The sequence below is a fragment of the Scyliorhinus canicula genome, chromosome 20 (assembly GCF_902713615.1).
Source record: "Scyliorhinus canicula chromosome 20, sScyCan1.1, whole genome shotgun sequence".
Taxonomy (NCBI): Eukaryota; Metazoa; Chordata; class Chondrichthyes; order Carcharhiniformes; family Scyliorhinidae; genus Scyliorhinus; species Scyliorhinus canicula.
In genome coordinates this window covers 15,196,890-15,217,760 of record NC_052165.1, presented here as the reverse complement: position 1 = coordinate 15,217,760, position 20,871 = coordinate 15,196,890, and the positions used below count along the sequence as shown (strand labels likewise).

Sequence of the window (20,871 nt, the reverse complement as noted above, 5' to 3'; positions counted from 1 at the left end):
GGGGGCAGTTAGCGGCCAACCTAAGAAGGCTTCTGAATTTAATTATGATGCCCCCAGAGGGTAGGAACGTAGAGGTAGTGGTCGCAATGGTCGCAGAGAAGGCATTTGATCGGGTGGAGTGGGATTATTTGTGGGAGGGACTGGGGCAGTTTGGATTTGGGCTGGCAATTGTGTTGAGAGCCTCAAAAGGCTGGAAGGGGCTGGTCCGGAGGGGGGGGGGGGGGGGGGGGGGGGGGGGGGGGGGGGGGGGGGGGGGGGGGGGGGGGGGAGGGACACAGAGTCTCGCTACCCGCAGACGACCTGCTCTTATATGTGTCAGACCTACTGGAAGGGCTGGAAGAAATTTTGAGGATTCTGGGGGATTTTAGCCAGTTTTCAGGCTACAAATTGAACATGGGGAAAAGTGAGATGTTCGCAATCCAGGCAAGGGGGCAGGAGAGGCGATTGGGGGAGCTGCCGTTTAGAGTGGTGGGGGGAAGCTCTCAGTACCTAGGCATCCAGGTGGCTCAGGAATGGGAACGGCTGCACAAGCTTAATCTGGCCCGACTAGTAGACCAAATGAAGGAGGATTTTCGGAGGTGGGACGTGCTCCCGCTGTCACTGGCTGGGAGGGTACAGACAGTGAAAATGACGGTCCTCCCGAGATTCCTGTTTGTGTTTCAGTGTCTCCCCATCTTTATTCCACGGTCCTTTTTTAAACAGGTCAACAAGGTGATCTCTGGCTTTGTATGGGCGGGTAAGACCCCGCTAGTAAAAAAGGAGATGTTGGAGCGCAGCCGGGGGGGAGGGCTGGCCGGCACTCCCGAACTTTAGTAATTATTATTGGGCTGCGAATATAGCCATGATTAGGAAGTGGGTGGTGGGGGCGGGTGTCAATGTGGGAGCGAGTAGAGGTGGCATCATGTAAGGGCACTAGTTTGGGGGCATTGGTAATTGCGCCTTTGCAGTTCCCGCCGGGGCGGTACTCCACCAGCCCTGTGATGGCGGCCCTGAGAGTCTGGGGACAATGGAGGAGACATGTGGGAGCATCGGTCTGGTCCCCAATTTGCAATAATCACTGGTTTGCCCCGGGGAGGTTAGATGGAGGGTTCCGGAGATGGCAGAGAGCAGGGATCGAGAGGATAGGAGATATGTTGATAGTGGGGAGCTTTCCCAGCTTGAGGGAGTTGGAAGAGAAATTTGAATTGGTGGGAGGAAACGAGTTTAGGTACCTGCAGGCACGGGACTTCCTACGCAGGCAGGTCTCAAGCCTTCCTGCTCCTACCACTAAAGGGGATACAGGATACGTTAGTTTCAAGAATGTTGGTGGGAGAAGTGAGGGTTTTTGACATTTATAAGGAACTCATGGGGTCAGAGGAAACACAGACCGAGGAGCTGAACCACAAATGGGAAGAGGAGTTAGGAGGGGAGATAGAGGACTGTCTCTGGGCGGACGTGTTGAGCAGAATCAACGTGTCCGCATCATGTGCCAGGCGCAGCCTGATACAGTTCAAGATCGTTCACCGGGCTCACATGACAGTGGCCCGGATGAGCAGGTTCTTTGGGGTGGAAGATAGGTGCGGGAGGGCGAGGAAGGTATGCGGGAGGGCGAGCGAACCATGTCCACATGTTCTGGACATGCCCAAAGCTTAGGGGATTCTGGCAGGGCTTTGTGGAGGTCATGTCCATGGTGTTGAAAACAAGGGTGGCGCCAAGTCCAAAGGTGGCGATTTTTGGAGTGTCGGAAGACCCGGGAATCCAGGAGGAGAGAGGCAGACGTTCTGGCCTTTGTGTCTCTGGTAGCCCGGAGACGGATATTATTAGCTTAGAGGGACTGAAAGCCCCTGAAGTTGGAGACCTGGCTAACTAACATGGCTAGCTTTCTCTGTCTGGAAAAAATCAAGTTCACCCTGAGAGGGTCAATGTTAGGGTTCGTCCGGAGGTGGCGGCTGTTCTTTGACTTCTTTGGGGAAAATTAACCGTCAGCAGAAGGTGGGCGGGAGGCTGGGGTTTAGTTTAGCTTAGAATAGGGTGTTAGAAAAGGTGGGACCTGTGAGGGAGGAATACGGCTTCTGCACTATGTTTATATTTGTATGTACACTGTTTCTTCTGTTTTATAAAACCATTTATATCTCAATAAAATGTTTATTAAAGAAAAAGGGAAAGGTATTGGTGAGTTCCCCACGGAACCAGGCTTTGGATGATCCAAGAATCAATATATTCGTGAGGTGGGGAACAGAGAAAACTGGCGAGAAAAACAAATTGAAATAAGGCTAGATTTGTAGTACCTCTGTATAAGCTGCTCCAAAGTCCTTTCAAATGTAGGCCTCCGATTTAAACTCAGCCAGAACTGGGGATAATAAGCATAGCTGGTGAATGTCTTTCCTCCATTTAAATTGGAATAGAATTTAGTGTCATGAGCTTTGTCCCATTCCTGAAGAGTCTCATTTACTTCCTCCATAAGGTAGTACATCATTCCCCTGTTGGTTGAATCTCCAATAAAAAGAACCTTATGGGTAAAAAAGAAAACTGCATCAGAGGGTTAGCGGCCATAATGGGATTTTCACCCACGGTGAACGGGCCCAGAAAATTGCTCCCATTGTGCTTTCTGCTGGCTTTTAATCTTGGGGAGAAATTTGGAGGGCATGGACAAAATAAATTATGGCTGCCCTGATAATGTATGTATACAATCACAAAATTCTTTAATACTCAGGCACAAAACACTTTTATTCCCAGAAAGTGGATTATTATGAGACATTGACACAAACCCTTAAAGTGCAACTTAAAGTGACCACCTGGCAGAAATGAAGATAAAAATTCAAATAAGAATGGGCAATGTTGAATTTGTGTCAGATCTTTGGTAATGCAGGAAAGTGGTATTAGTGTGTTAGAATCCTTTACCTTCTGGAGAAATAAAACATCCAATTATATAATTTTAAAATCCACATAATGGACCGGGTTTTATGGCACCACCACAGCAGGGGCGGGGGTAGAAAATTTGGTCAAAAGCCCATTGACTTCGGCAGGACCTGAATATCCCGCCGGCAGAAGGGTCTGTAAAACCTCACCCAATGGATTTGATGTTGTTGTTTGTGAAATCCTCCTCGTGGTGTTCTTTGAGGTTCTAATCCCAGGATGGTTGGTGTAGTCTTCACAAAGACCACAAATAGCTTTTATATTGAACAAAGCTAAATATTTAATGACACTACTTAATTGGATTCGACACTTACTAGTTAATTAACTGTAGATAATAAACATACAATCTACACTCATCTACTACTGACCTCTACAGTAATACATTAACTATGATCTGCTCTCACACACTATCTTTCCTACAGTCTCTAGGCAACACCAATGTGGGGGTGGACAGAGTCGGGACACCCTGAAGCCTGCGTGGTGTGGGTGGCGGAGGATGACCTGACCATTGAGTGGTGGGGGGGGGAGGTTGGCCCTCTGTGTTGGAGGGTTGAGAGTGTTCCCCTTTTCTGCTGGGGGTCCCGATGTCTGGGGTGGGGCCTTTAACCGCACTTTGAGATTGCGGTATCAAGCTGAAACTCTTTTGACCTCCATCCAGGTAGCTGAGTTCTGCACTTTAAGAGTTGGGTTGCTTTCAACTCTAAAGCACTTGAAGACTTGCTGAATTACCCAATTTTGGTCTTCTGGTCAATCAGTATGCACCATTGCCTTCTTGCATGTCTGCCATGCGCAGAGAATCTATCCAAGTAAGTGGAAGGGTTTACCAATGCAAATTTAACAGATTGGATGTATAAAATATAAGGGCTCATGGACCATTGGGGATGTAGAGGTATTAAAAAGGACATGTTCGATACTGATCAACCTGTCAATTCCGTTTTTGGACAGTTGTTACAGCTCTATAATATAAACTAGAGTTTAATGCTGCATCCACAAAATGTTGGAACTAACCTTTGGAGAGTTTGATCAAATGTATGATTGGGGGTAACATAGTTTCCAACTTCTGAGGAAATTTGAAAGCATAAACTCTATATTATATCAATTTGTTACAATTTACAACAATTTTAAGATTTGCAAGTATGGGCGGCACGGTAGTACTGTAGTTAGCACTGTTGCTTCACTGTGCCAGGGTCCAAGGTTCGATTCCTGCTTGGATCACTGTCTGTACAGAGTCTGCACATTCTCCCAGTGTCTGCGGGGGTTTCCTCCGGGTGCTCCGGTTTCCTCCCACAAGTCTTGAAAGATGTAGCTGTCAGATAATTTGGACATTCTGAATTCTCCCTCAGTGTACCTGAACAGGCGCCAGAGTATGGCGACTAGGGAATTTTCACAGTAACTTTATTGCAGTGTTAATGTAAGCCTACTTGTGACAAAAATAAAATATAATAATAATAATCTTCGATGGAACCACAAGATTCTGCCAGTGGAAAGGGCCAGAAATCCTGCCTCAATTAGGAAAAGTACAGGAGAGAGAGTTTTAAAAAGATAATGCAGAAACAAGGTTATGAGGAAAAAATAGCAGGCAACATTCAATTGAACACTGAGACATTTTATAAAAATACAGGGGAACATTTGCTCCCCTAGTGCCATTTCTAGCACTACGCAAACTATACTGCCTCCTCAAAAGGCACACAGGACCCTGGGCTACTATCTGCTTAGCCCGTGCTGTGCTTTTCAATGATATTGGTTTGCAGCACTTTCTATCCTTGGAACTCTCTTCCCAAACACATTTTTCTCCCCATAAAGTGTAAGTGGTTAGCTCGGGAAAACTTTGGTTCTATTCAGGACCAAAATGGAAATCTCCATGTAGAGGTAGAGGACATGGATGTAGAGGCAGAGGACATGGATAAATGATTAAATGTCTTCATAGAGAAAGAGGTTGATTTGAAGGTTACATGAAAAGAGGGGAGGGATGTTATGGGCGGGATCGTAATAGATAGAAAAGACATGCCATAAAGCTTAGCATTACTGAAAGTTGGAGAGTCAGCTTGTCCGGATAAAATGCATCCTAGGTTCCTGAAAAGAAGAAAATGGAGAAACTTTGGTCACAATCTTGGAATTCTCATTGGAGAGGTTTAGTGCTGGAGGACGGGGTGGTTGCTAACGTGGTTGCTAACATTATACCATTATTAGGACAGGAGAGAGGAATAAATCAGGAAACCACAGACCAGACAACCTAGCATTGGGTGGCAGAAGTTAATGGAAACCATTATCAGGGGCAAAATAAACTTTCACTTGGTAAGGCATGGCTTATTCCAGGTGTGCCAACATGGATTTGCTGAAGGAAAATCATATCTGACTAAAGTTGACTGAATTCTTTGACGCGCCAGTGAATTATTTGGGAAGGTTGTTCAAGGTGGTTCAGTGGATGAAATATACATTGACTTTCTGATGACATTTGACAAAGTGCTATGCACAAGGTTCATTAAAAAGATGGAAGCTCGTGGAAATATCGGGAAAGTGACGGTAAGGATATAAAATTGGCTCAGTAACAGGAAGCAAAGGGTCATGGTGGATGGTGCTTTTCACACTGGGATGTTTGTTAGTCGTGATGTTACCCAAGTGCCATGTTGGGGTCCATTACTCTTTGCAATTTCTTGAAAGGAATAATCCAATGAACACTCTTGACATTTTTATTTAACGTGCTCTGGCTGTAAGGAAACAGTTAATGTGTGTTAGCGGAAGAAATTGCTATATGTTCGTCAGAATTGATATGAGTAATAATAAAGATGTCTCAAGTATTATAACAGCACAGGCCAAGGGAAAAAACCAGCAGGCAAGGGGTTAAAATGTTGGACCTTAAAGAAAAGTCACCTGCACTGGAGGTAATTCAATCATCTCACAGGCCATTAGGATAAGAAAGGGGACCCACGTCACAGAAATCATGGCTCCAGCCTGTCTGTAGGAGATTCATTGTCCGGCCCAGTGCAGGGGATAAAAACACATTAACACCCCATTCAGAAGTTCACGGTAAAGGAAATATATTGAACAGAACCCAGGAGATTTTAAAGAAGCATTGTATTAGCTGATCGTTTTCCCATTAAAGGGTCCAGAAAATATGCATACTGATCACCTTGTATTGTTCCGACTGAATTGATCATGTCAATACCTATTTGTAAATCTGAAACAACCTTCAATATATATGCGTGCAATTCTGACTATGATCAGAGCTGACTTTTGCGAGCTAAGGCTAGCAGCAGAACTTGCCTCTCCTTTCTGCACACAGCAATTCCGAATAAACGCAACTTTTACACATCCACGTGGCCGAGAACAGACTCCGAGCTTTACTTCCCTCCAACACTATGAAACTATTGCTCTTTAAAATCTAGATGCAAGTGAATAAGATGCAAGTAAATTGACAAAATAATATCCTTAATACGTCCAAGAATTAACTGCAATCCAATCAGCTGCTTCAAAATTTTGACTGATTTATTTTCTTTGTTATGCAAGCTATTTTCTACTTGTTAATTCCATCAGCCATGGGGTGGGACATAGCATCACACCTTAAAATAGAAATAAAACTGCTCCACGATTAACTGCAACAGGAGAATTATTTTGTTTCAATTTTTTTCTTTCCCTGCGAAGTAGTTCCATCTCCATTCAGCACAATACAGTGCGGTATCGCCGTGTTGTATATCAGTAGAATGCATTGTCAAGTTGTTCAAAGTACTATGTTAGTTCATTAGGGCATGGCGTTCCATTAAACTTTAATTCATTATATGCAAAAAAGCACTTAGGGCGGAATTCTCCGCTCCCCACGTGGCGTGGGAGAATCGTGGGAGGGCCCCCCGACATTTTGCACGCCCCCCTGGCGCCCCCAGCGATTCTCTCCCCCCCCCCGCTCGGAAAAATCGGCACCTCTCCGAGCCCGATGGGCCGAGCGGCCGGCCCTTCACGCCCGTTTCAACACGGCAGCAACCACACCTGGTCGCTGCATTCGTGAAACGGGCACCAGATGCCCGTTTGGGGCATCTAGGGGCCCGATTGGCACGGGAGCACCACGACTGTGCTCGGGAGGGGACAGGCCCGCGATCGGTGCCCACCGATCATCGGGCCAGCGTCCAAAACGGACGCACTCTTTCCCCTCCGCCCCCCGGCAAGATCAAGCCGCCACGTCTTGCCGGGTGGCTGAGGAGAAAGACGGCCACCGCGCATGCGCGGTTCGCACCGTCTGCGCGATGAAGTCACCCGCGCATGCGCGGGTTGGAACCGGCAACCCGCGCATCCGCGGATGACGAGGTCGCGGCCGGGAAAGACGGAGGCCCGCTCCTAGCCCCCCGGGTAGGGGTGAATTAGGTGCGGGGAGCAGGCCCTGAGGCCGTCGTGAACCTCGGCCGATTTCACGATGGCCGTCCCGATTTTTATCGGTAGCGGAGAATACCGCCCTTAGAATTTCTTGTCATATATATTATTCTACATTGCCGTACTTTGAATGATGTTGTTAACGATAATGAAAAGTCACATGGAACATGCCCTTACCCTCCTTCCATACATACACTGCTGAAGTTGACTTTTGGTCGGTGTGAGGTATTGGCATTCGTCTGGCTGCCACCGTGCCTTCTGCCAGTCACAGGTTTGGTTGTCAGAGCAGCTCAGACATGGAATAACCCACTGACCTGAAACAACAGCATAAAAGAACCCAATTATTACGCTCATTTTTGACCTCTTGATAAGATTGGGATCGTTGGTGCACCGTTGTAGCATACAGTTAAAACCACAGAGGAGGATGCCATTGTCCCCTGTTTTGGAGCAAAATGAAATGAAAATAACTAATTCAGAGTGCGAGGACCCTCACCTGAATGATGCTACACTTACACCTAACGCCATATTGTTTTGAGGTGTTCTTGGCAGCAGCCTGTAGCAAATCGCAGGCTCCTTTGTGTATGATACTGAAGGGCCTGAGGCCTACTTTACAAACTTGTCCTGGAAATTGGTAGAACTGATGGGCATGCTGTAATCAGATTTTACGCTTCTTCTGCAACCTACTCTGCAGTCCTCAAAGTTGGCCACCATTCCCTGTGTTAATGTACAGCCAGGGTAACACACCTAAGACCATAAGACCATAAGACATAGGAGTGGAAGTAAGGCCATTCGGCCCATCGAGTCCACTCCACCATTCAATCATGGTTGATTTCAACTCCATTTACCCGCTCTCTCCCCATAGCCCTTAATTCTTCGAGAAATCAAGAATTTATCAATTTCTGTCTTAAAGACACTCAATGTCCCGGCCTCCACCGCCCTCTGTGGCAATGAATTCCACAGACCTACCACTCTCTGGCTGAAGAAATTTCTCCTCATCTCTGTTCTAAAGTGACTCCCTTTTATTCTAAGGCTGTGCCCCCGCGTCCTAGTCTCCCCTGCTAATGGAAACAACTTCCCTACGTCCATGCTATCCAAGCCATTCATTATCTTGTACGTTTCTATTAGATCTCCCCTCAACCTCCTAAACTCCAATGAATATAATCCCACGATCCTCAGACGTTCATTGAATGTTAGGCCTACCATTCCTGGGATCATCCGTGTGAATCTCCGCTGGACCCGCTCCAGTGCCAGTATGTCCTTCCTGAGGTATGGGGCCCAAAATTGCTCACAGTATTCTAAATGGGGCCTAACTAGTGCTTTATAAAGCCTCAGAAGTACATCCCTGCTTTTATATTCCAAGCCTCTTGAGATAAATGACAACATTACATTTGCATTATGAATTTTGTCACCGTTTAGAAAATAGTCCATGCCTCTATTCTTTTTTCCAAAGTGCAAGACCTCGCACTTGCCCACGATGAATTTCATCAGCCACTTCTTGGACCATTCTCCTAAACTGTCTAAATCTTTCTGCAGCCTCCCCACCTCCTCAATACTACCTGCCCCTCCACCTATCTTTGTATCATCGGCAAACTTGGCCAGAATGCCCCCAGTCCCGTCATCTAGATCGTTAATATATAAAGAGAACAGCTGTGGCCCCAACACTGAACCCTGCGGGACACCACTTGTCACCGGTTGCCATTCCGAAAAAGAACCCTTTATCCCAACTCTCTGCCTTCTGTCTGACAGCTAATCGTCAATCCATGTTAGTACCTTGCCTCGAATACCATGGGCCCTTATTTTACTCAGCAGTCTCCCGTGAGGCACCTTGTCAAAGGCCTTTTGGAAGTCAAGATAGATAACATCCATTGGCTCTCCTTGGTCTAACCTATTTGTTATCTCTTCAAAGAACTCTAACAGGTTTGTCAGGCACGACCTCCCCTTACTAAATCCATGCTGACTTGTCCTAATCCGACCCTGCACTTCCAAGAATTTAGAAATCTCATCCTTAACGATGGATTCTAGAATTTTGCCACCAACCGAGGTTAGGCTAATTGGCCTATAATTTTCCATCTTTTTTCTTGTTCCCTTCTTGAACAGGGGGGGTTACAAAAGCGATTTTCCAATCCTCTGGGACTTTCCCTGATTCCAGTGACTTTTGAAAGATCATAACTAACGCCTCCACTATTTCTTCAGCTATCTCCTTTAGAACTCTAGGATGTAGCCCATCTGGGCCCAGAGATTTATCAATTACCTGCTCCTCCTGATTCCATAAATATCTCACGTTCTGCTTCTCGGGACATTTTATTCCACGCTTACCCAGTCAGGGCGATCAGGCCATCTGCCAATAGAATGACGAGAGGCCCAAACCATTTTGATGGTCAGTCCTCATTTGTGTATGATTGGTGAGCTGCCCATGAGGGTACAGGCACTAACTGGGACTTCGCCAAACAAGGGAGTAGTCCAAATGTGGAACTCACCAGCAGAAGGAGTAGTTGAGGCTGATACCTGGGTGCTTTCAAAGAGAAGCTAGTTCCGTACACAAGGCAGAAAAGCAATAGGAGGATATATTGATAGTCTGTGAGATGAAGTAAGGCGGGGAAGGTTTGTGTGGAGCACCAACACTGGCATAGATTTGTCGGACTGAATGGCCTATTTCTGTGCTGTGCAAATGTAAGCAAAATGAGACAGGAATGAGGTGGACAATTTTTCAGGTGAACCCCAATGCACTGCTTGGCTCAGGGAAAACAATTCTTGCAGAGGGGGCTTCAAGCAGACATTAGGTCCCTTATTGGCATAAATAAAGTGTATAATGCCTGTTTATGGAAGAAAACTACTTGCTAATTGTATGGCCTTTAGCAATGTGGCAGGCATTGATTTCAATGAGAAGCGGATGTGATCCATAAGCCAAATTTTTACCCTGTTGTTCAAAAATCACTGGCTGGACTTCACCAGCCATTTGAAGTCAGTTTCGGAAGCGAGGTGAGCGGTAAAATGGTGAGGGAAGTTGGGGGGGGGGGGGGGGGGTACACGTAATCCTCTCACTGACAGTTATTTGCTGGCGGTACAGTCAGCCCTCTCGTTCAGAGTCCAATTGAGTTGATTAAGTGACCAATGAAAGGACCTCCTCCTCCTCCATTGGCATTTGGCCAACATGTGTGTCGCGTGGGGAGACCGCGTGATAAACCTTGGTGGGCTCCGGGAGGGGGTGTCCATCACGCCTTCTTTCACCAGGTGCAGTGATCCTCTGGTTGGCTGGCGGCTCTTGGTGGTAACTACGCCAGCCTTAATAGGGATGGTTGCCCCAGCAGCACTTAACTGCCACTGGCACGATGTAGCCCCGGGTCCTGCTGAAGCAGGTTGTTGCCTGCTTTGAGGCCTGTCGGCAGGATTTGTTTCTCCCCCCCGCCCCCCCAAAAAAAAACATTTTTCATAAAATTTGTTAAAATACATTGCAAAATATTCTGACTTGAAAATTAAAGAGTGCAGTAAAATCCAACTTGTCTCCATACAGTGTGTTCCATTCTTAGGTGCCTCTATAGAATTGCAAAACTTTGGATATTCACAAATGTAATTTCCATGTGAGGCATACGGTTGGAGGGCAAAAATGTTTCAATTTGAACATTAACAGACTTCAACTTGTCTCCATACAGCATGTTCCTCTCTTGAGATCTCTCAGTCCAATTTCAATGCTCTTGATAATTACAACATACAGCCAGCCTGAGGGGTTCTACACATTTTCTGGCCCCTCTCAGGGAGTGACCTTTCTCTGTTGTGCTTCTGTGGTGGCTGCCCCACACTTTACTGTATCCCTTAGCACATAGTCCTGGGATCTTGGAGTGTGCCAGTTGGCACTTTACACTCGAAGACCAGCAAGTTACAGGCAGAGAAAAAACATGTCTACCAGCGGGATGCCTGCCCCCACTAAATTTACCACCCCATTTGTCACAATATTGTTGTGCTGGAGACATTCTGAGGCATTTCCCACCTCCTTTAAGGAAGGCTGGATATGAAAATTCACATTGCCCTCAGCACTCTGATTACATCAACTAGTCAGCAATTACATTCTCAGATGTTTCGAAATTTCAGGATCTTCCAGTCTTCACTGGCAGGTCAGGGGCACAATTCACATGCATCATGGGAGTAATTCATTTGGAAAATATGAAACAAGTACTCAAGAGGGACATGGTTGAGGCTGGATAGTTTCTCTGACTGCTTGTTACAGAATGTGAGAATTCTTTAATGATAATCCAAAGGATTGCTTTCAGAGGACTTCAACCTCATGTTTTTCTGGATGACAATGAAGGCCTTGGGGAGATCCGGTATGAGGCAGACCTACCATAGTTTAATAATTTGACCAGCGAGGCCAGGACAGGAAAAACGCCAATTTTTATTTTTCTCATGTCCTCTCACTCTCGAGATGGAATGAGAAGCCTCGACTAAAAGCGCACAATGGCTGAATGGAACAAAGCTTTTGTTTGCCGAAACAAATATTTTGTGCTTTCTTTAAAGCCATTGTTGCATGGTTTTCCCTATAACCCCATCCTGCTACGCTGCAGCATCCTTCCTGCACTAGCCATTCTGTATACACCTGGTGGCAGCCAGATGATTCTCTTCCAGTGTCTACCATTAATATTGGTGTTTCCAGGATGTTGGTATGGTGATTAAACAAGTGGGATAAATTGCTGTTTGGTTGACCATAATTTTCAGTTTAGGTGTTTTGAATCATTCAGGTTTGGTAGCTGTAACAGCAATGTATTAAAGATTATGATTGTCTCTTTTTTTTGCAAAAGCCAACATTTGAACAAGACTGAATAGTAAAATATTAAAAGAAGGCAACTTTCATCTTGTTATCTACTAATTGAAAACTGAACATGATGATCCAGTGATAGCAGGCCAATTTTACCAATCACTGCTCCACCTTTCTTCTGCTACCAAGCATGTAAAATCTTATATTCTTCAAGTACGTAAGATGAATCTAGCCAACAAAGACATCTGGAATTTCCGTTGGTGCTTTCCAGCAAATATCTTTCCCACCAAAGTGTTTTGGAGGTTGAAATATAGATTGCAGTCTTGAGAGTTTAAATCGAATGATTAGTATTGTCAAGGAGCCTCCTTATTCCTTGACATGTATTTCAGCTTGGGCCTGTTAATACATGATGGCAGAAACTACTGTCAACTTATCTGTATATGACATATATTCTCCTGCAGAGAAGAAAGGCATTGAGGGCACAGTTTAAATGATATATAATCAGAAATTTTATCTGTGCTCTACAACGCACGACAGGGATTTCCTGCCAACAACAATTTTTATGAAAACAGTCTCGACCACATAGTGACGGTTACCAACCTTTGGCATCGCCTGCTTTGCAGTTTAGAAGCTGCGTCTGAGCAACTGCTGAGAAGGAACTGCTTGACACTGGCTGCAGGCCACAAGATTCGCTAGGCCGAATTATCAATCCGCAGTCCTGCATGAAAATAAAGAACATGATTGACTTTCTCGTTCATGCGGCGTGTACTTTTAAAAGAATAATAATGTCATGTGGCCCAGGAGTAGCATAGGACAAGAATAAACCATTGGCAGATATTGTGTACAGCATGTCATTTCATGGATTACTCAGTGCATCTCTTAATGGAAAACCAGATTGTCAAAGGTAGTGAAATGAAACTCCAGAATATTTATCCATGCAAACCTCACCACTATTAATGTGATTTTCTTCATTGGAGACACCCTCTCCCTCTCTTAATAATAATAATAATAATAATTGCTTATTGTCACGAGTAGGCTTCAATGAAGTTACTGTGAAAAGCCCCTAGTCGCCTGTTCCGGCGCCTGTTCGGGGTCGCCGGTACAAGAATTGAACCTGCGCTGCTGGCATTGTTCTGTATTACAAGCCAGCTGTTTAGCTCACTGTGCTAAACCAGCCCCTTTCTTTCCAGCTCTCACTCTCTCTCCTGCTCACCCTCCTGCTCTCTCCAGCACACCCTCCCTCTCCCTCCAGCTCTCCCTAACTGCACAGGAACCATCACAACCTGCGGATATATCCATGCATCTCTTCAATCACTTATTCAGTATTTACAGATTCAGCCACTTGGACCCACAACTTTCAAATCCATTCCCGGTAAGACACTTCTCCAATTATTTGGCTCCTATCCACCTGTTTAGAAGGATCATTGTCCACTATACAATCTGATACCCTGATTAAGAGCAGGAACCTGAGCAACGTTTAGAATAATTTCACAAAATAATTTGCTGAACATGAGTTCATATCATTAATATAGCTGGGCACTTTTGTCCACTAACATCAACAGATAGAAAATTACGAGGAATTTCTGATGTGGCTCATAGTGTGTCATGCTCTATCCTAGCAGCACATTTTCAGAAAATGAACCCTCCATCTCCTTGGAGGTCAGAATGACTGAGTTACTATGGCGAGAGGGGAGAGATTATTTCATACCCCAATATCTTCTTCTCTGGCTGTCAGTCAAATTTTATTTTGTAATGTTCCTGTGAAGAGCCTTGGAGCAGTTTACTATGTTAAATGTGCACCATCCCCAGCCATGAGTGGTAGTGCACCGTTCGCTGGTGGTGAGATTCTCTATTCCCGCCACTTGTCAATGGGATTTTCCATTGAAGCCATCCCACACCGCTGGAAAACCCACGGGTAGGGGCGGACCGCCGGCGGGGGCAGAGAATCCCAATGGCCGGAGATCTCCAGCCAAGCTGTTAGTGCAGTCGTGGAACCAGATACCACAGGAATTTTCAAAAGGCAAATGTTCCATTTGTTCCAAGGGAACTGATTTTCAAGGTTATGGGAAAAAAGAGCTGGGCTGTGAGATTGAAGTGGACAGCTTTACCCAAGAGCCGGAAACAGCTCAATGGATCAAATGACTTCCTTCCCAGCAACATAACATGGTGATTCTACTTACTAGATTAGTTCATTCAATCATATAATAGCATTGATAAGCCACCATACAAATGTTTTTATTCCAATATTATAGCATTTTCTTTGTTAAGTGAAATCACACAACTAAACAAAGAGGCGAAATACTAGATATGTATTTCTAAAGTATTTTTCATGTAAAGATAGACAGCCGAGAGAGCTCCACAGGATGATTTATAGTGAACATGCTGTGATAGTGTGCTTGCTAATATGTAAAATATACTCATTTAAGTAGATGATTCTGTAAATAGTTGTATCATCACAGGAAGTGATGGAATATCACCCGACACAGCAGCATCTTAGCCAGTTTGTACATTAGCAGGCAGTAAAATAAACCTCTCATAAAGCTTCTGTGTTTTCCACCCTTCAGCATCATTTGCAATAGTCTAGAAAGATAATTTCTACCACAGATGCAATGACTCGTCTTTGGACATCTAAATATGTAGGAAAATGAGATATGATCAGAAGTAAATCTTCTTACAAGAATATTGAATCGTGCAAGAGTTTTTACATAGTATTTACAGTACAGAAACAGGCCATTTAGCCCAATTTGATCCATGCCAGTGCTATGCCCCACACTAGCTGAAGTACTCTTTGAAGTTCCACTGTATTGGGCATCCTCCATCTATTTTATTTGAAATGTCAAATATGACTAGTCCTTTTGCTTTTGAACTGAACAGGATGTTTGCCAGTACAAATATTGATAGAAATGTAGCATTTTCCTTTGACTTTTAACTGCTATAGCTCGAAATGCGATGTGGCACATGTAGCTGGACAGACTTCAGTAGCAGTTGAATTGGTTCTTGGCAGGCGGCCCCTTCTGTTTTGCGATACGTGGGTAGGTCAGACAAGATGAATCACACTGTGAATCAATTGTGTCAGACAGCAACGTCCATTTAGAGTCTCGAGGACTGAGCTTAATTCAGTTATTTGGAGGAATTACTCAAACTAACACGGACATCAGAAAGTTCCTACCTTGCAGCCTAACAATTTGCACAGGGCTTCACAGGTCAGCTTGAAATTTCTGAACATTCTGCCATTGCTCTCAACAAAGTGCAACAAGATAACTTAACAGGGATTTGCTTGTTCATACTTGTGCACTGTGTGGTATATGTGTCAAACACAAAATCACCTTCAGTGTTATAGAAGAATATTCAAGAAATAAATAGATAAATGAGCTACGACAGCCACGATCATTCCTATCAACACAACTTAAATGAAATCCAGTCTTTAGGAGTGCAACGTCTTCTAAAATAAATCACATTTTGATCATGGGTTGGGAGGCTGAAATCTTCATTTTCATTAATTTTTGATAATAAAGAAAATTGTAGGTGGCCGAATTATTGCTTTATCTCTCTTCATTGAAATTGACAACTCGGAATTTGTGATTGCGATGATAAAATGCATTCTGGTTTGTCGCATCGTCAGAAGCAAATAATTACAAAAATACTTTCTGCACACAAAAAAAAAGTAAAAGTTGTACTTCTAGTTTTTCCCCTTTTGGTTTAATCCATTCTGTTTGCCCAGCACGCTAATCTCTTCTGATCAAAGAGTGTTCTAATACAGAACGATAAGAGTAAAAGAGGTACAGCTATTGCCGGAGGTCAGGATATACACATTAATTATCCCACTAAGACATATATGGGTTTTGTTAACAGCTTGTGGATTTGCCATGTCATCAACAGGTACTGAAGAGCCATGACATCCCTGTTGCCTTGCACAGAGATGAAACAACTCAGTATCTTAGGTATGTTTGCAAACTATCATTCATGCTAAAGGAGAGGCGAGCAAGCAAGCTTATGCAACCATTTCCCTCTTTACAATGACTATTTCTATTAACTCATTTCTGGAAGCCAGATAAAAATAGCCTATGGCATCTGAATTGGGATCAAAAGGGATGAAAATACTGCAGTATAAGCATTTATAAATGTAGATAGATGCTGCTGGATTTATTTTAAGCTCAACCACCGCAATTAATTATGTACTGACTTTCTGCTGGTATTCCCTCACATTTCGCAGTACACCAGGTGATTATTGTAACAATTATTTCTAACCAAAGTCTATCACAGTTTTCATTTGCAAATGCAAGAGCTAAAACGCGAATCCAAATGTAATTTAAAATGCTATTTTGATTTCGTAAAATCAGCTTTAAAACGGTACCATATGACCATGTTTCCACAAACTCGCATCGTAAATCCTAACTCAAAGAAAATTGCAACTTCTAAACATTATGTCTAAATAAAAAGCAGGGATTAAAAAAAAAGATCAAAATGTCAGCTTGCACCAGAAGTGCGGCATGGTAGCACAGTGGTTAGCACGGTGGCTTCACAGCTCCAGGGTCCCAGGTTCGATTCCTGGCTTGGGTTACTGTCTGTGCGGAGTCTGCACGTTCTTCCCGTGTCTGCATGGGTTTCCTCCGGGTGCTCCGGTTTCCTCCCACAGTCCAAAGATGTGCAGGTTAGGTGGATTGGCCATGCTAAATTGCCCTTAGGTTAGGTGGGGTTACGGAGATGGGGTGGAGGTGTGGGCTTAAATAAGATGCTCTTGCCAAGAGCCGGTGCAGACTTGATGGGTTGAATGGCCTCCTTCTGCGCTGTAAATGTTATGATCTATGAGTGTTCAAACCTAATATCAGTTTTACAACAGAACAAGAGTCAATATTTGAGGGCAAAGTTTCCCTCCTGATAATATTCTAGTTTAAAACATATTCAACCACCTATAAAGGTAAAGCAGCTCTGGAGTTTCCTCAGGCTTAAAGTTGTACCGTACACGTAAATACATTTGCACTTGCATATTATTAACATCTTATGTGGGGAAAATAGATATTTAAATAAAACCAAAATCAACATTTTCAACTTTTATTAAGAGCATTTCTCTAAGAGCGCAGAAACGAAGAATGGGAATCCAGATTAAATCTATTCCGTAATTGGTAAACCAATGAACCAATAAATGTTTCATCTAATGCCAAGGATTAGGTCGAAAAAACATGAATATTTGCAGCGTCCCCAAACACTAGCCAAACCTAATCAAGGCATTCCCTCCATCTCCAGGTCAAACATTTTTCTTTAGACCAGCTGAACATTACAGAATACACATTATTTTGCCCTTTGAACTAATAGATAGATACGTTAAATCAAATAAAGTGAACCAGCTGCCTTAGATTTATTGTTAATTTATTGGTACTGCATTTATTATGAATTCTCCAAAGTTACATCTTGGTTTCAAGGAAAACAACTACCAATAATTAAAAAAAAAAAATTATTATTTAAAAAATAAATAAATTTAGATTACCCAATTATTTTTTCCAATTAAGAGGCAATTTAGCGTGGCCAATCCACCTAGCCTGCACATCTTTGGGTTGTGGGGGCGAAACCCACGCAGACACGGGGAGAATGTGCAAACTCCACACGGACAGTGACCCAGAGCCGGGATCGAACCTGGGACCTCAGCGCCGTGAGGCGGTTGTGCTAACCACTAGGCCACCGTGCTGCCCAATAATTATTTTTTAAAAAGTACCTCAGAAGAAAAAAATCAGGATAGCAAGCAGATTGGTAAATTCTGCGTGCCTCAGAATTCAACCTGTGAAATCATTACAAAATTTTGCAAAAGCCTCACCGAAGAGTAAAATCCATGCAGACTAATGTAAACAGCCGTGGGGCTTCCCCAAGCTCTTTTCAGGGAATGAGCACTGGAAAAGCGAAGTCGATTCTTAGAGATGTGTTTTCTGGCTCGACTTGAAGACTGGGGTCTATAAATTTGTGTGCCCCGTTTTCTTTGGTTGAGGAGTCAAGCTTCCCCATCTTCTCTTGTCTGTTCAGAATGAGGAGGGTAGCGTACCAATTTGGCGCACCGACCTCATCTGCGTGATAGTGACTTCTGGCTGAGTGGTGCCTGCAGTGCCACCTCCTGAAAGATTGTCCACACCAGTGGCGCTTTCACCAAATCCAGTGGCAAGAAAGGTGGTCCAACAGCAATGCCCTGTCCCATGCCAACAGGCCCAGCATTGGGGCTCCAACCACTCAAAACCAGCTTTTCTGGACGTGACATGAAGTTTGTTTGCCCGATGCGAGATTACAGAAGCTATTGCTCGACTTGGAACCTGGTCGCAGTAGGAGACTCCTAGGGGGGGACAGACAAAATGCTTTAGGGATTCCGTTAAAGGACCCCAGAAAAGGGTCAAACATTCCTGCTGACTGATGAATCCTTAGCTTGTGACCGACTGACAGAAGGCCCATCCAAGAAGGCACCAAATACCTCAAGAGATTTTTTTTGGAACCGTGCAGAGGTGAAGGGAATGCGCAAACTTCCAAATAACCCGTCGACCTGATCCTCTGAGCACCACCTGCCCGCATATGGCAAAGCATGCAGATCACACAATGGGCTGGTCAGCCACTACAGAATTCACCAAACCAAAGGGGAACTCATCCTCAACCCCCAGGGCCCCCCTAAGAGAAGGGAAGAGGAGAGACTATTATTATAATGCTGGCCAGCTACCTCTACACTCAATAAGGGACCAATTAGTATTTGTAATCAGTAATATGATAAATAGGCAAGTAATGCAAATTGCCGTTTGACTCTTCTCATTTGAAAGTTATGCCAAGATAGATAATCTGTGAAAGGTTAACTTACTCGCTGTGTTGCTATACAAATAGCTTTGAAAATACTTTATTTTCAGTTGATAATTCTTTTAACCAGTAAATGCTTCACTGAACATCTGTTTCTGCTTTGCAAAATTATATGTGTATGTATACGTGGTGTTTATTGCTCACCCAATAACCAAACCATCGCATATTTTGTGGCAAACAGCGATGGCCTACCCAGAGAGCATAAAACATAAAACCACGAGAAATGGAAAGCACAACAACATTTTATGATTATTACACAGCTGAAGGCTCATAGATATCGTGGAATTTGCAGTGCAGAAGGAGGCCTCGTTTTTCAGAAGTCAACATTATGCATTTGGTTCTCCTTCTATCTCCAAAAAAAAGGATACTGTTTCGGGCACGTTTGGTGGGGTCTTTCTCGGTGCCTGCAGCAGCGAGAACGACCCCGCTAGCAAATGGACTCTTCCCATTTTTTTTCTGGCCTCGGTCGGGAAAGTCCCGCAGAGGCTGAACTTACCTGATAGAAATTGACTTTTCTAATCAGCTAAAACCATGAGAGTAAGGGAAGATTATGTCAGATGTTTAGCTGCTGTTGTATAAAGAGTCACAGGTTCTGCTCCTTTTCACAAACACCTTTATTTTACTTTAACAGACTCTGCACAAAACTCTAACATCACATCACCTGACACAAAGGCCAGCTGAAGCCCCTTTACATATCAGTGTCAATTATTGGATACTTAACATAAATGAGACAAACAATTGGAATGTCTCTTAACCCATTACTTAACAGAGGATAGAGGTTTAATTGAGAATTCATTAAGAATAATTAACTATAATCATATTAAGCATTACTTAAGTGCAACAATAGCTGGGAATCAACCAAGGGTTAATCCAGATAATACTCTTTAATTTTTAGGTTTCACATAAAGTTGCTTGAGACTGCAAGGCCAGTGATGTCAACTAGCTAAAAGGCCCCATTGTATGGTTAAAAACTGGGCGGCTGTCCAGTATACGCAGTCCCGTTTCTATAGTAACAACCAGTCTAGGGCTGATAATTTCTTAACGAAAACTGTGTTTTTCTAATTAAATTGGCAAGCGGTGAAATGGGGAATTTGCACCAATATATTTAAATACATATATCACTTAAATTGATAGACAGACAGTTTGGTTGAATTGAGTGAATTATAAATTAGTTAAAGCCAATCAGAAGTAAAAAGAAGGCCAGCCCTGAAGATAATAATCTCCTTAAGAATCACTTACCGGGATGGAAAAACCCAATCTGGAATCACCCTACTAAATTTCTGAAACCTATTTCTTTGCTCTTGCTTTTGCTAATCGCCATATTTCTTTTGTTAATCACTTAGTTATGCTATCCTGTGTATTATGATTTGAAGATTTACCACGATCTGTAATTGAATGAAAGCTCAACTATTGTATTCGCTAAAGACAATCAATCTGACTGGCTTGCTGCAGGGCTAGTCGGAACTTCCTAAATGTTGTCTCAAAAATAAAGTTATAGTGGCACAGCTGACAAATAAAGTACAAGTGAACTTTGCCAAAAAGCACAGACTTGACCTCTGTTATTTGGGAACTGAGAAGGGATAACAGATATCCAGGGTTCCGAATAGACACAGAGATCCATCATTACCTCACTTCCTGCACTGACTCACCTCGTCAGTGCTTGAGACTGGCGCTCAGGGTGCCATTTTTAAATGCTGCCGCAATCTCTCGACCCCCACTCGGACACCCCACCGTAGCCTCCGGACCCCCCTACAGCCTCAACCTTCCTCTTAGGGCGTCCTCGAGCCTCCCCCCTGACCACACCCCTCAAGGGCAGGCCCCCTCCTCCCCCCCAAGGCCCGATCCCTGGCACGCAACATGGCACCGGGGCACCTTGGCACTGCCAGCCTGGCACACTGGCAGTACCCATCAGCCTGGCAGTGTCAGAATGGCCCTGGCAGGGGCCCTGTCAGGGTGTCAGTGCCAAGGTGGCCAGGTGCCAGCGGGCATGAAAGGGAGGGTACCACCCTGCCCAAAGCGACCAGCCGGGAGCCTCAGATGGCTTGGGAGAC

The 20,871-nt window shown here is 44.2% G+C and overlaps 1 protein-coding gene across 2 annotated transcripts in view; it reads right to left on the bottom strand.

The window, feature by feature from the left end:
* The window catches only part of cped1 (cadherin-like and PC-esterase domain containing 1), a 282,548-nt gene that overhangs the window by 31,591 nt on the left and 230,086 nt on the right, over positions 1–20,871 (bottom strand). For both annotated transcript variants that reach the window (XM_038780826.1, XM_038780827.1), the window contains exons 16-18: positions 12,602–12,719; positions 7,432–7,568; positions 2,268–2,488 (exon numbers count right to left, since the gene is read on the bottom strand). In XM_038780826.1, coding sequence (XP_038636754.1) covers positions 2,268–2,488; positions 7,432–7,568; positions 12,602–12,719 — 476 coding nt within the window. The remainder of the gene's footprint in view (positions 1–2,267; positions 2,489–7,431; positions 7,569–12,601; positions 12,720–20,871) is intronic.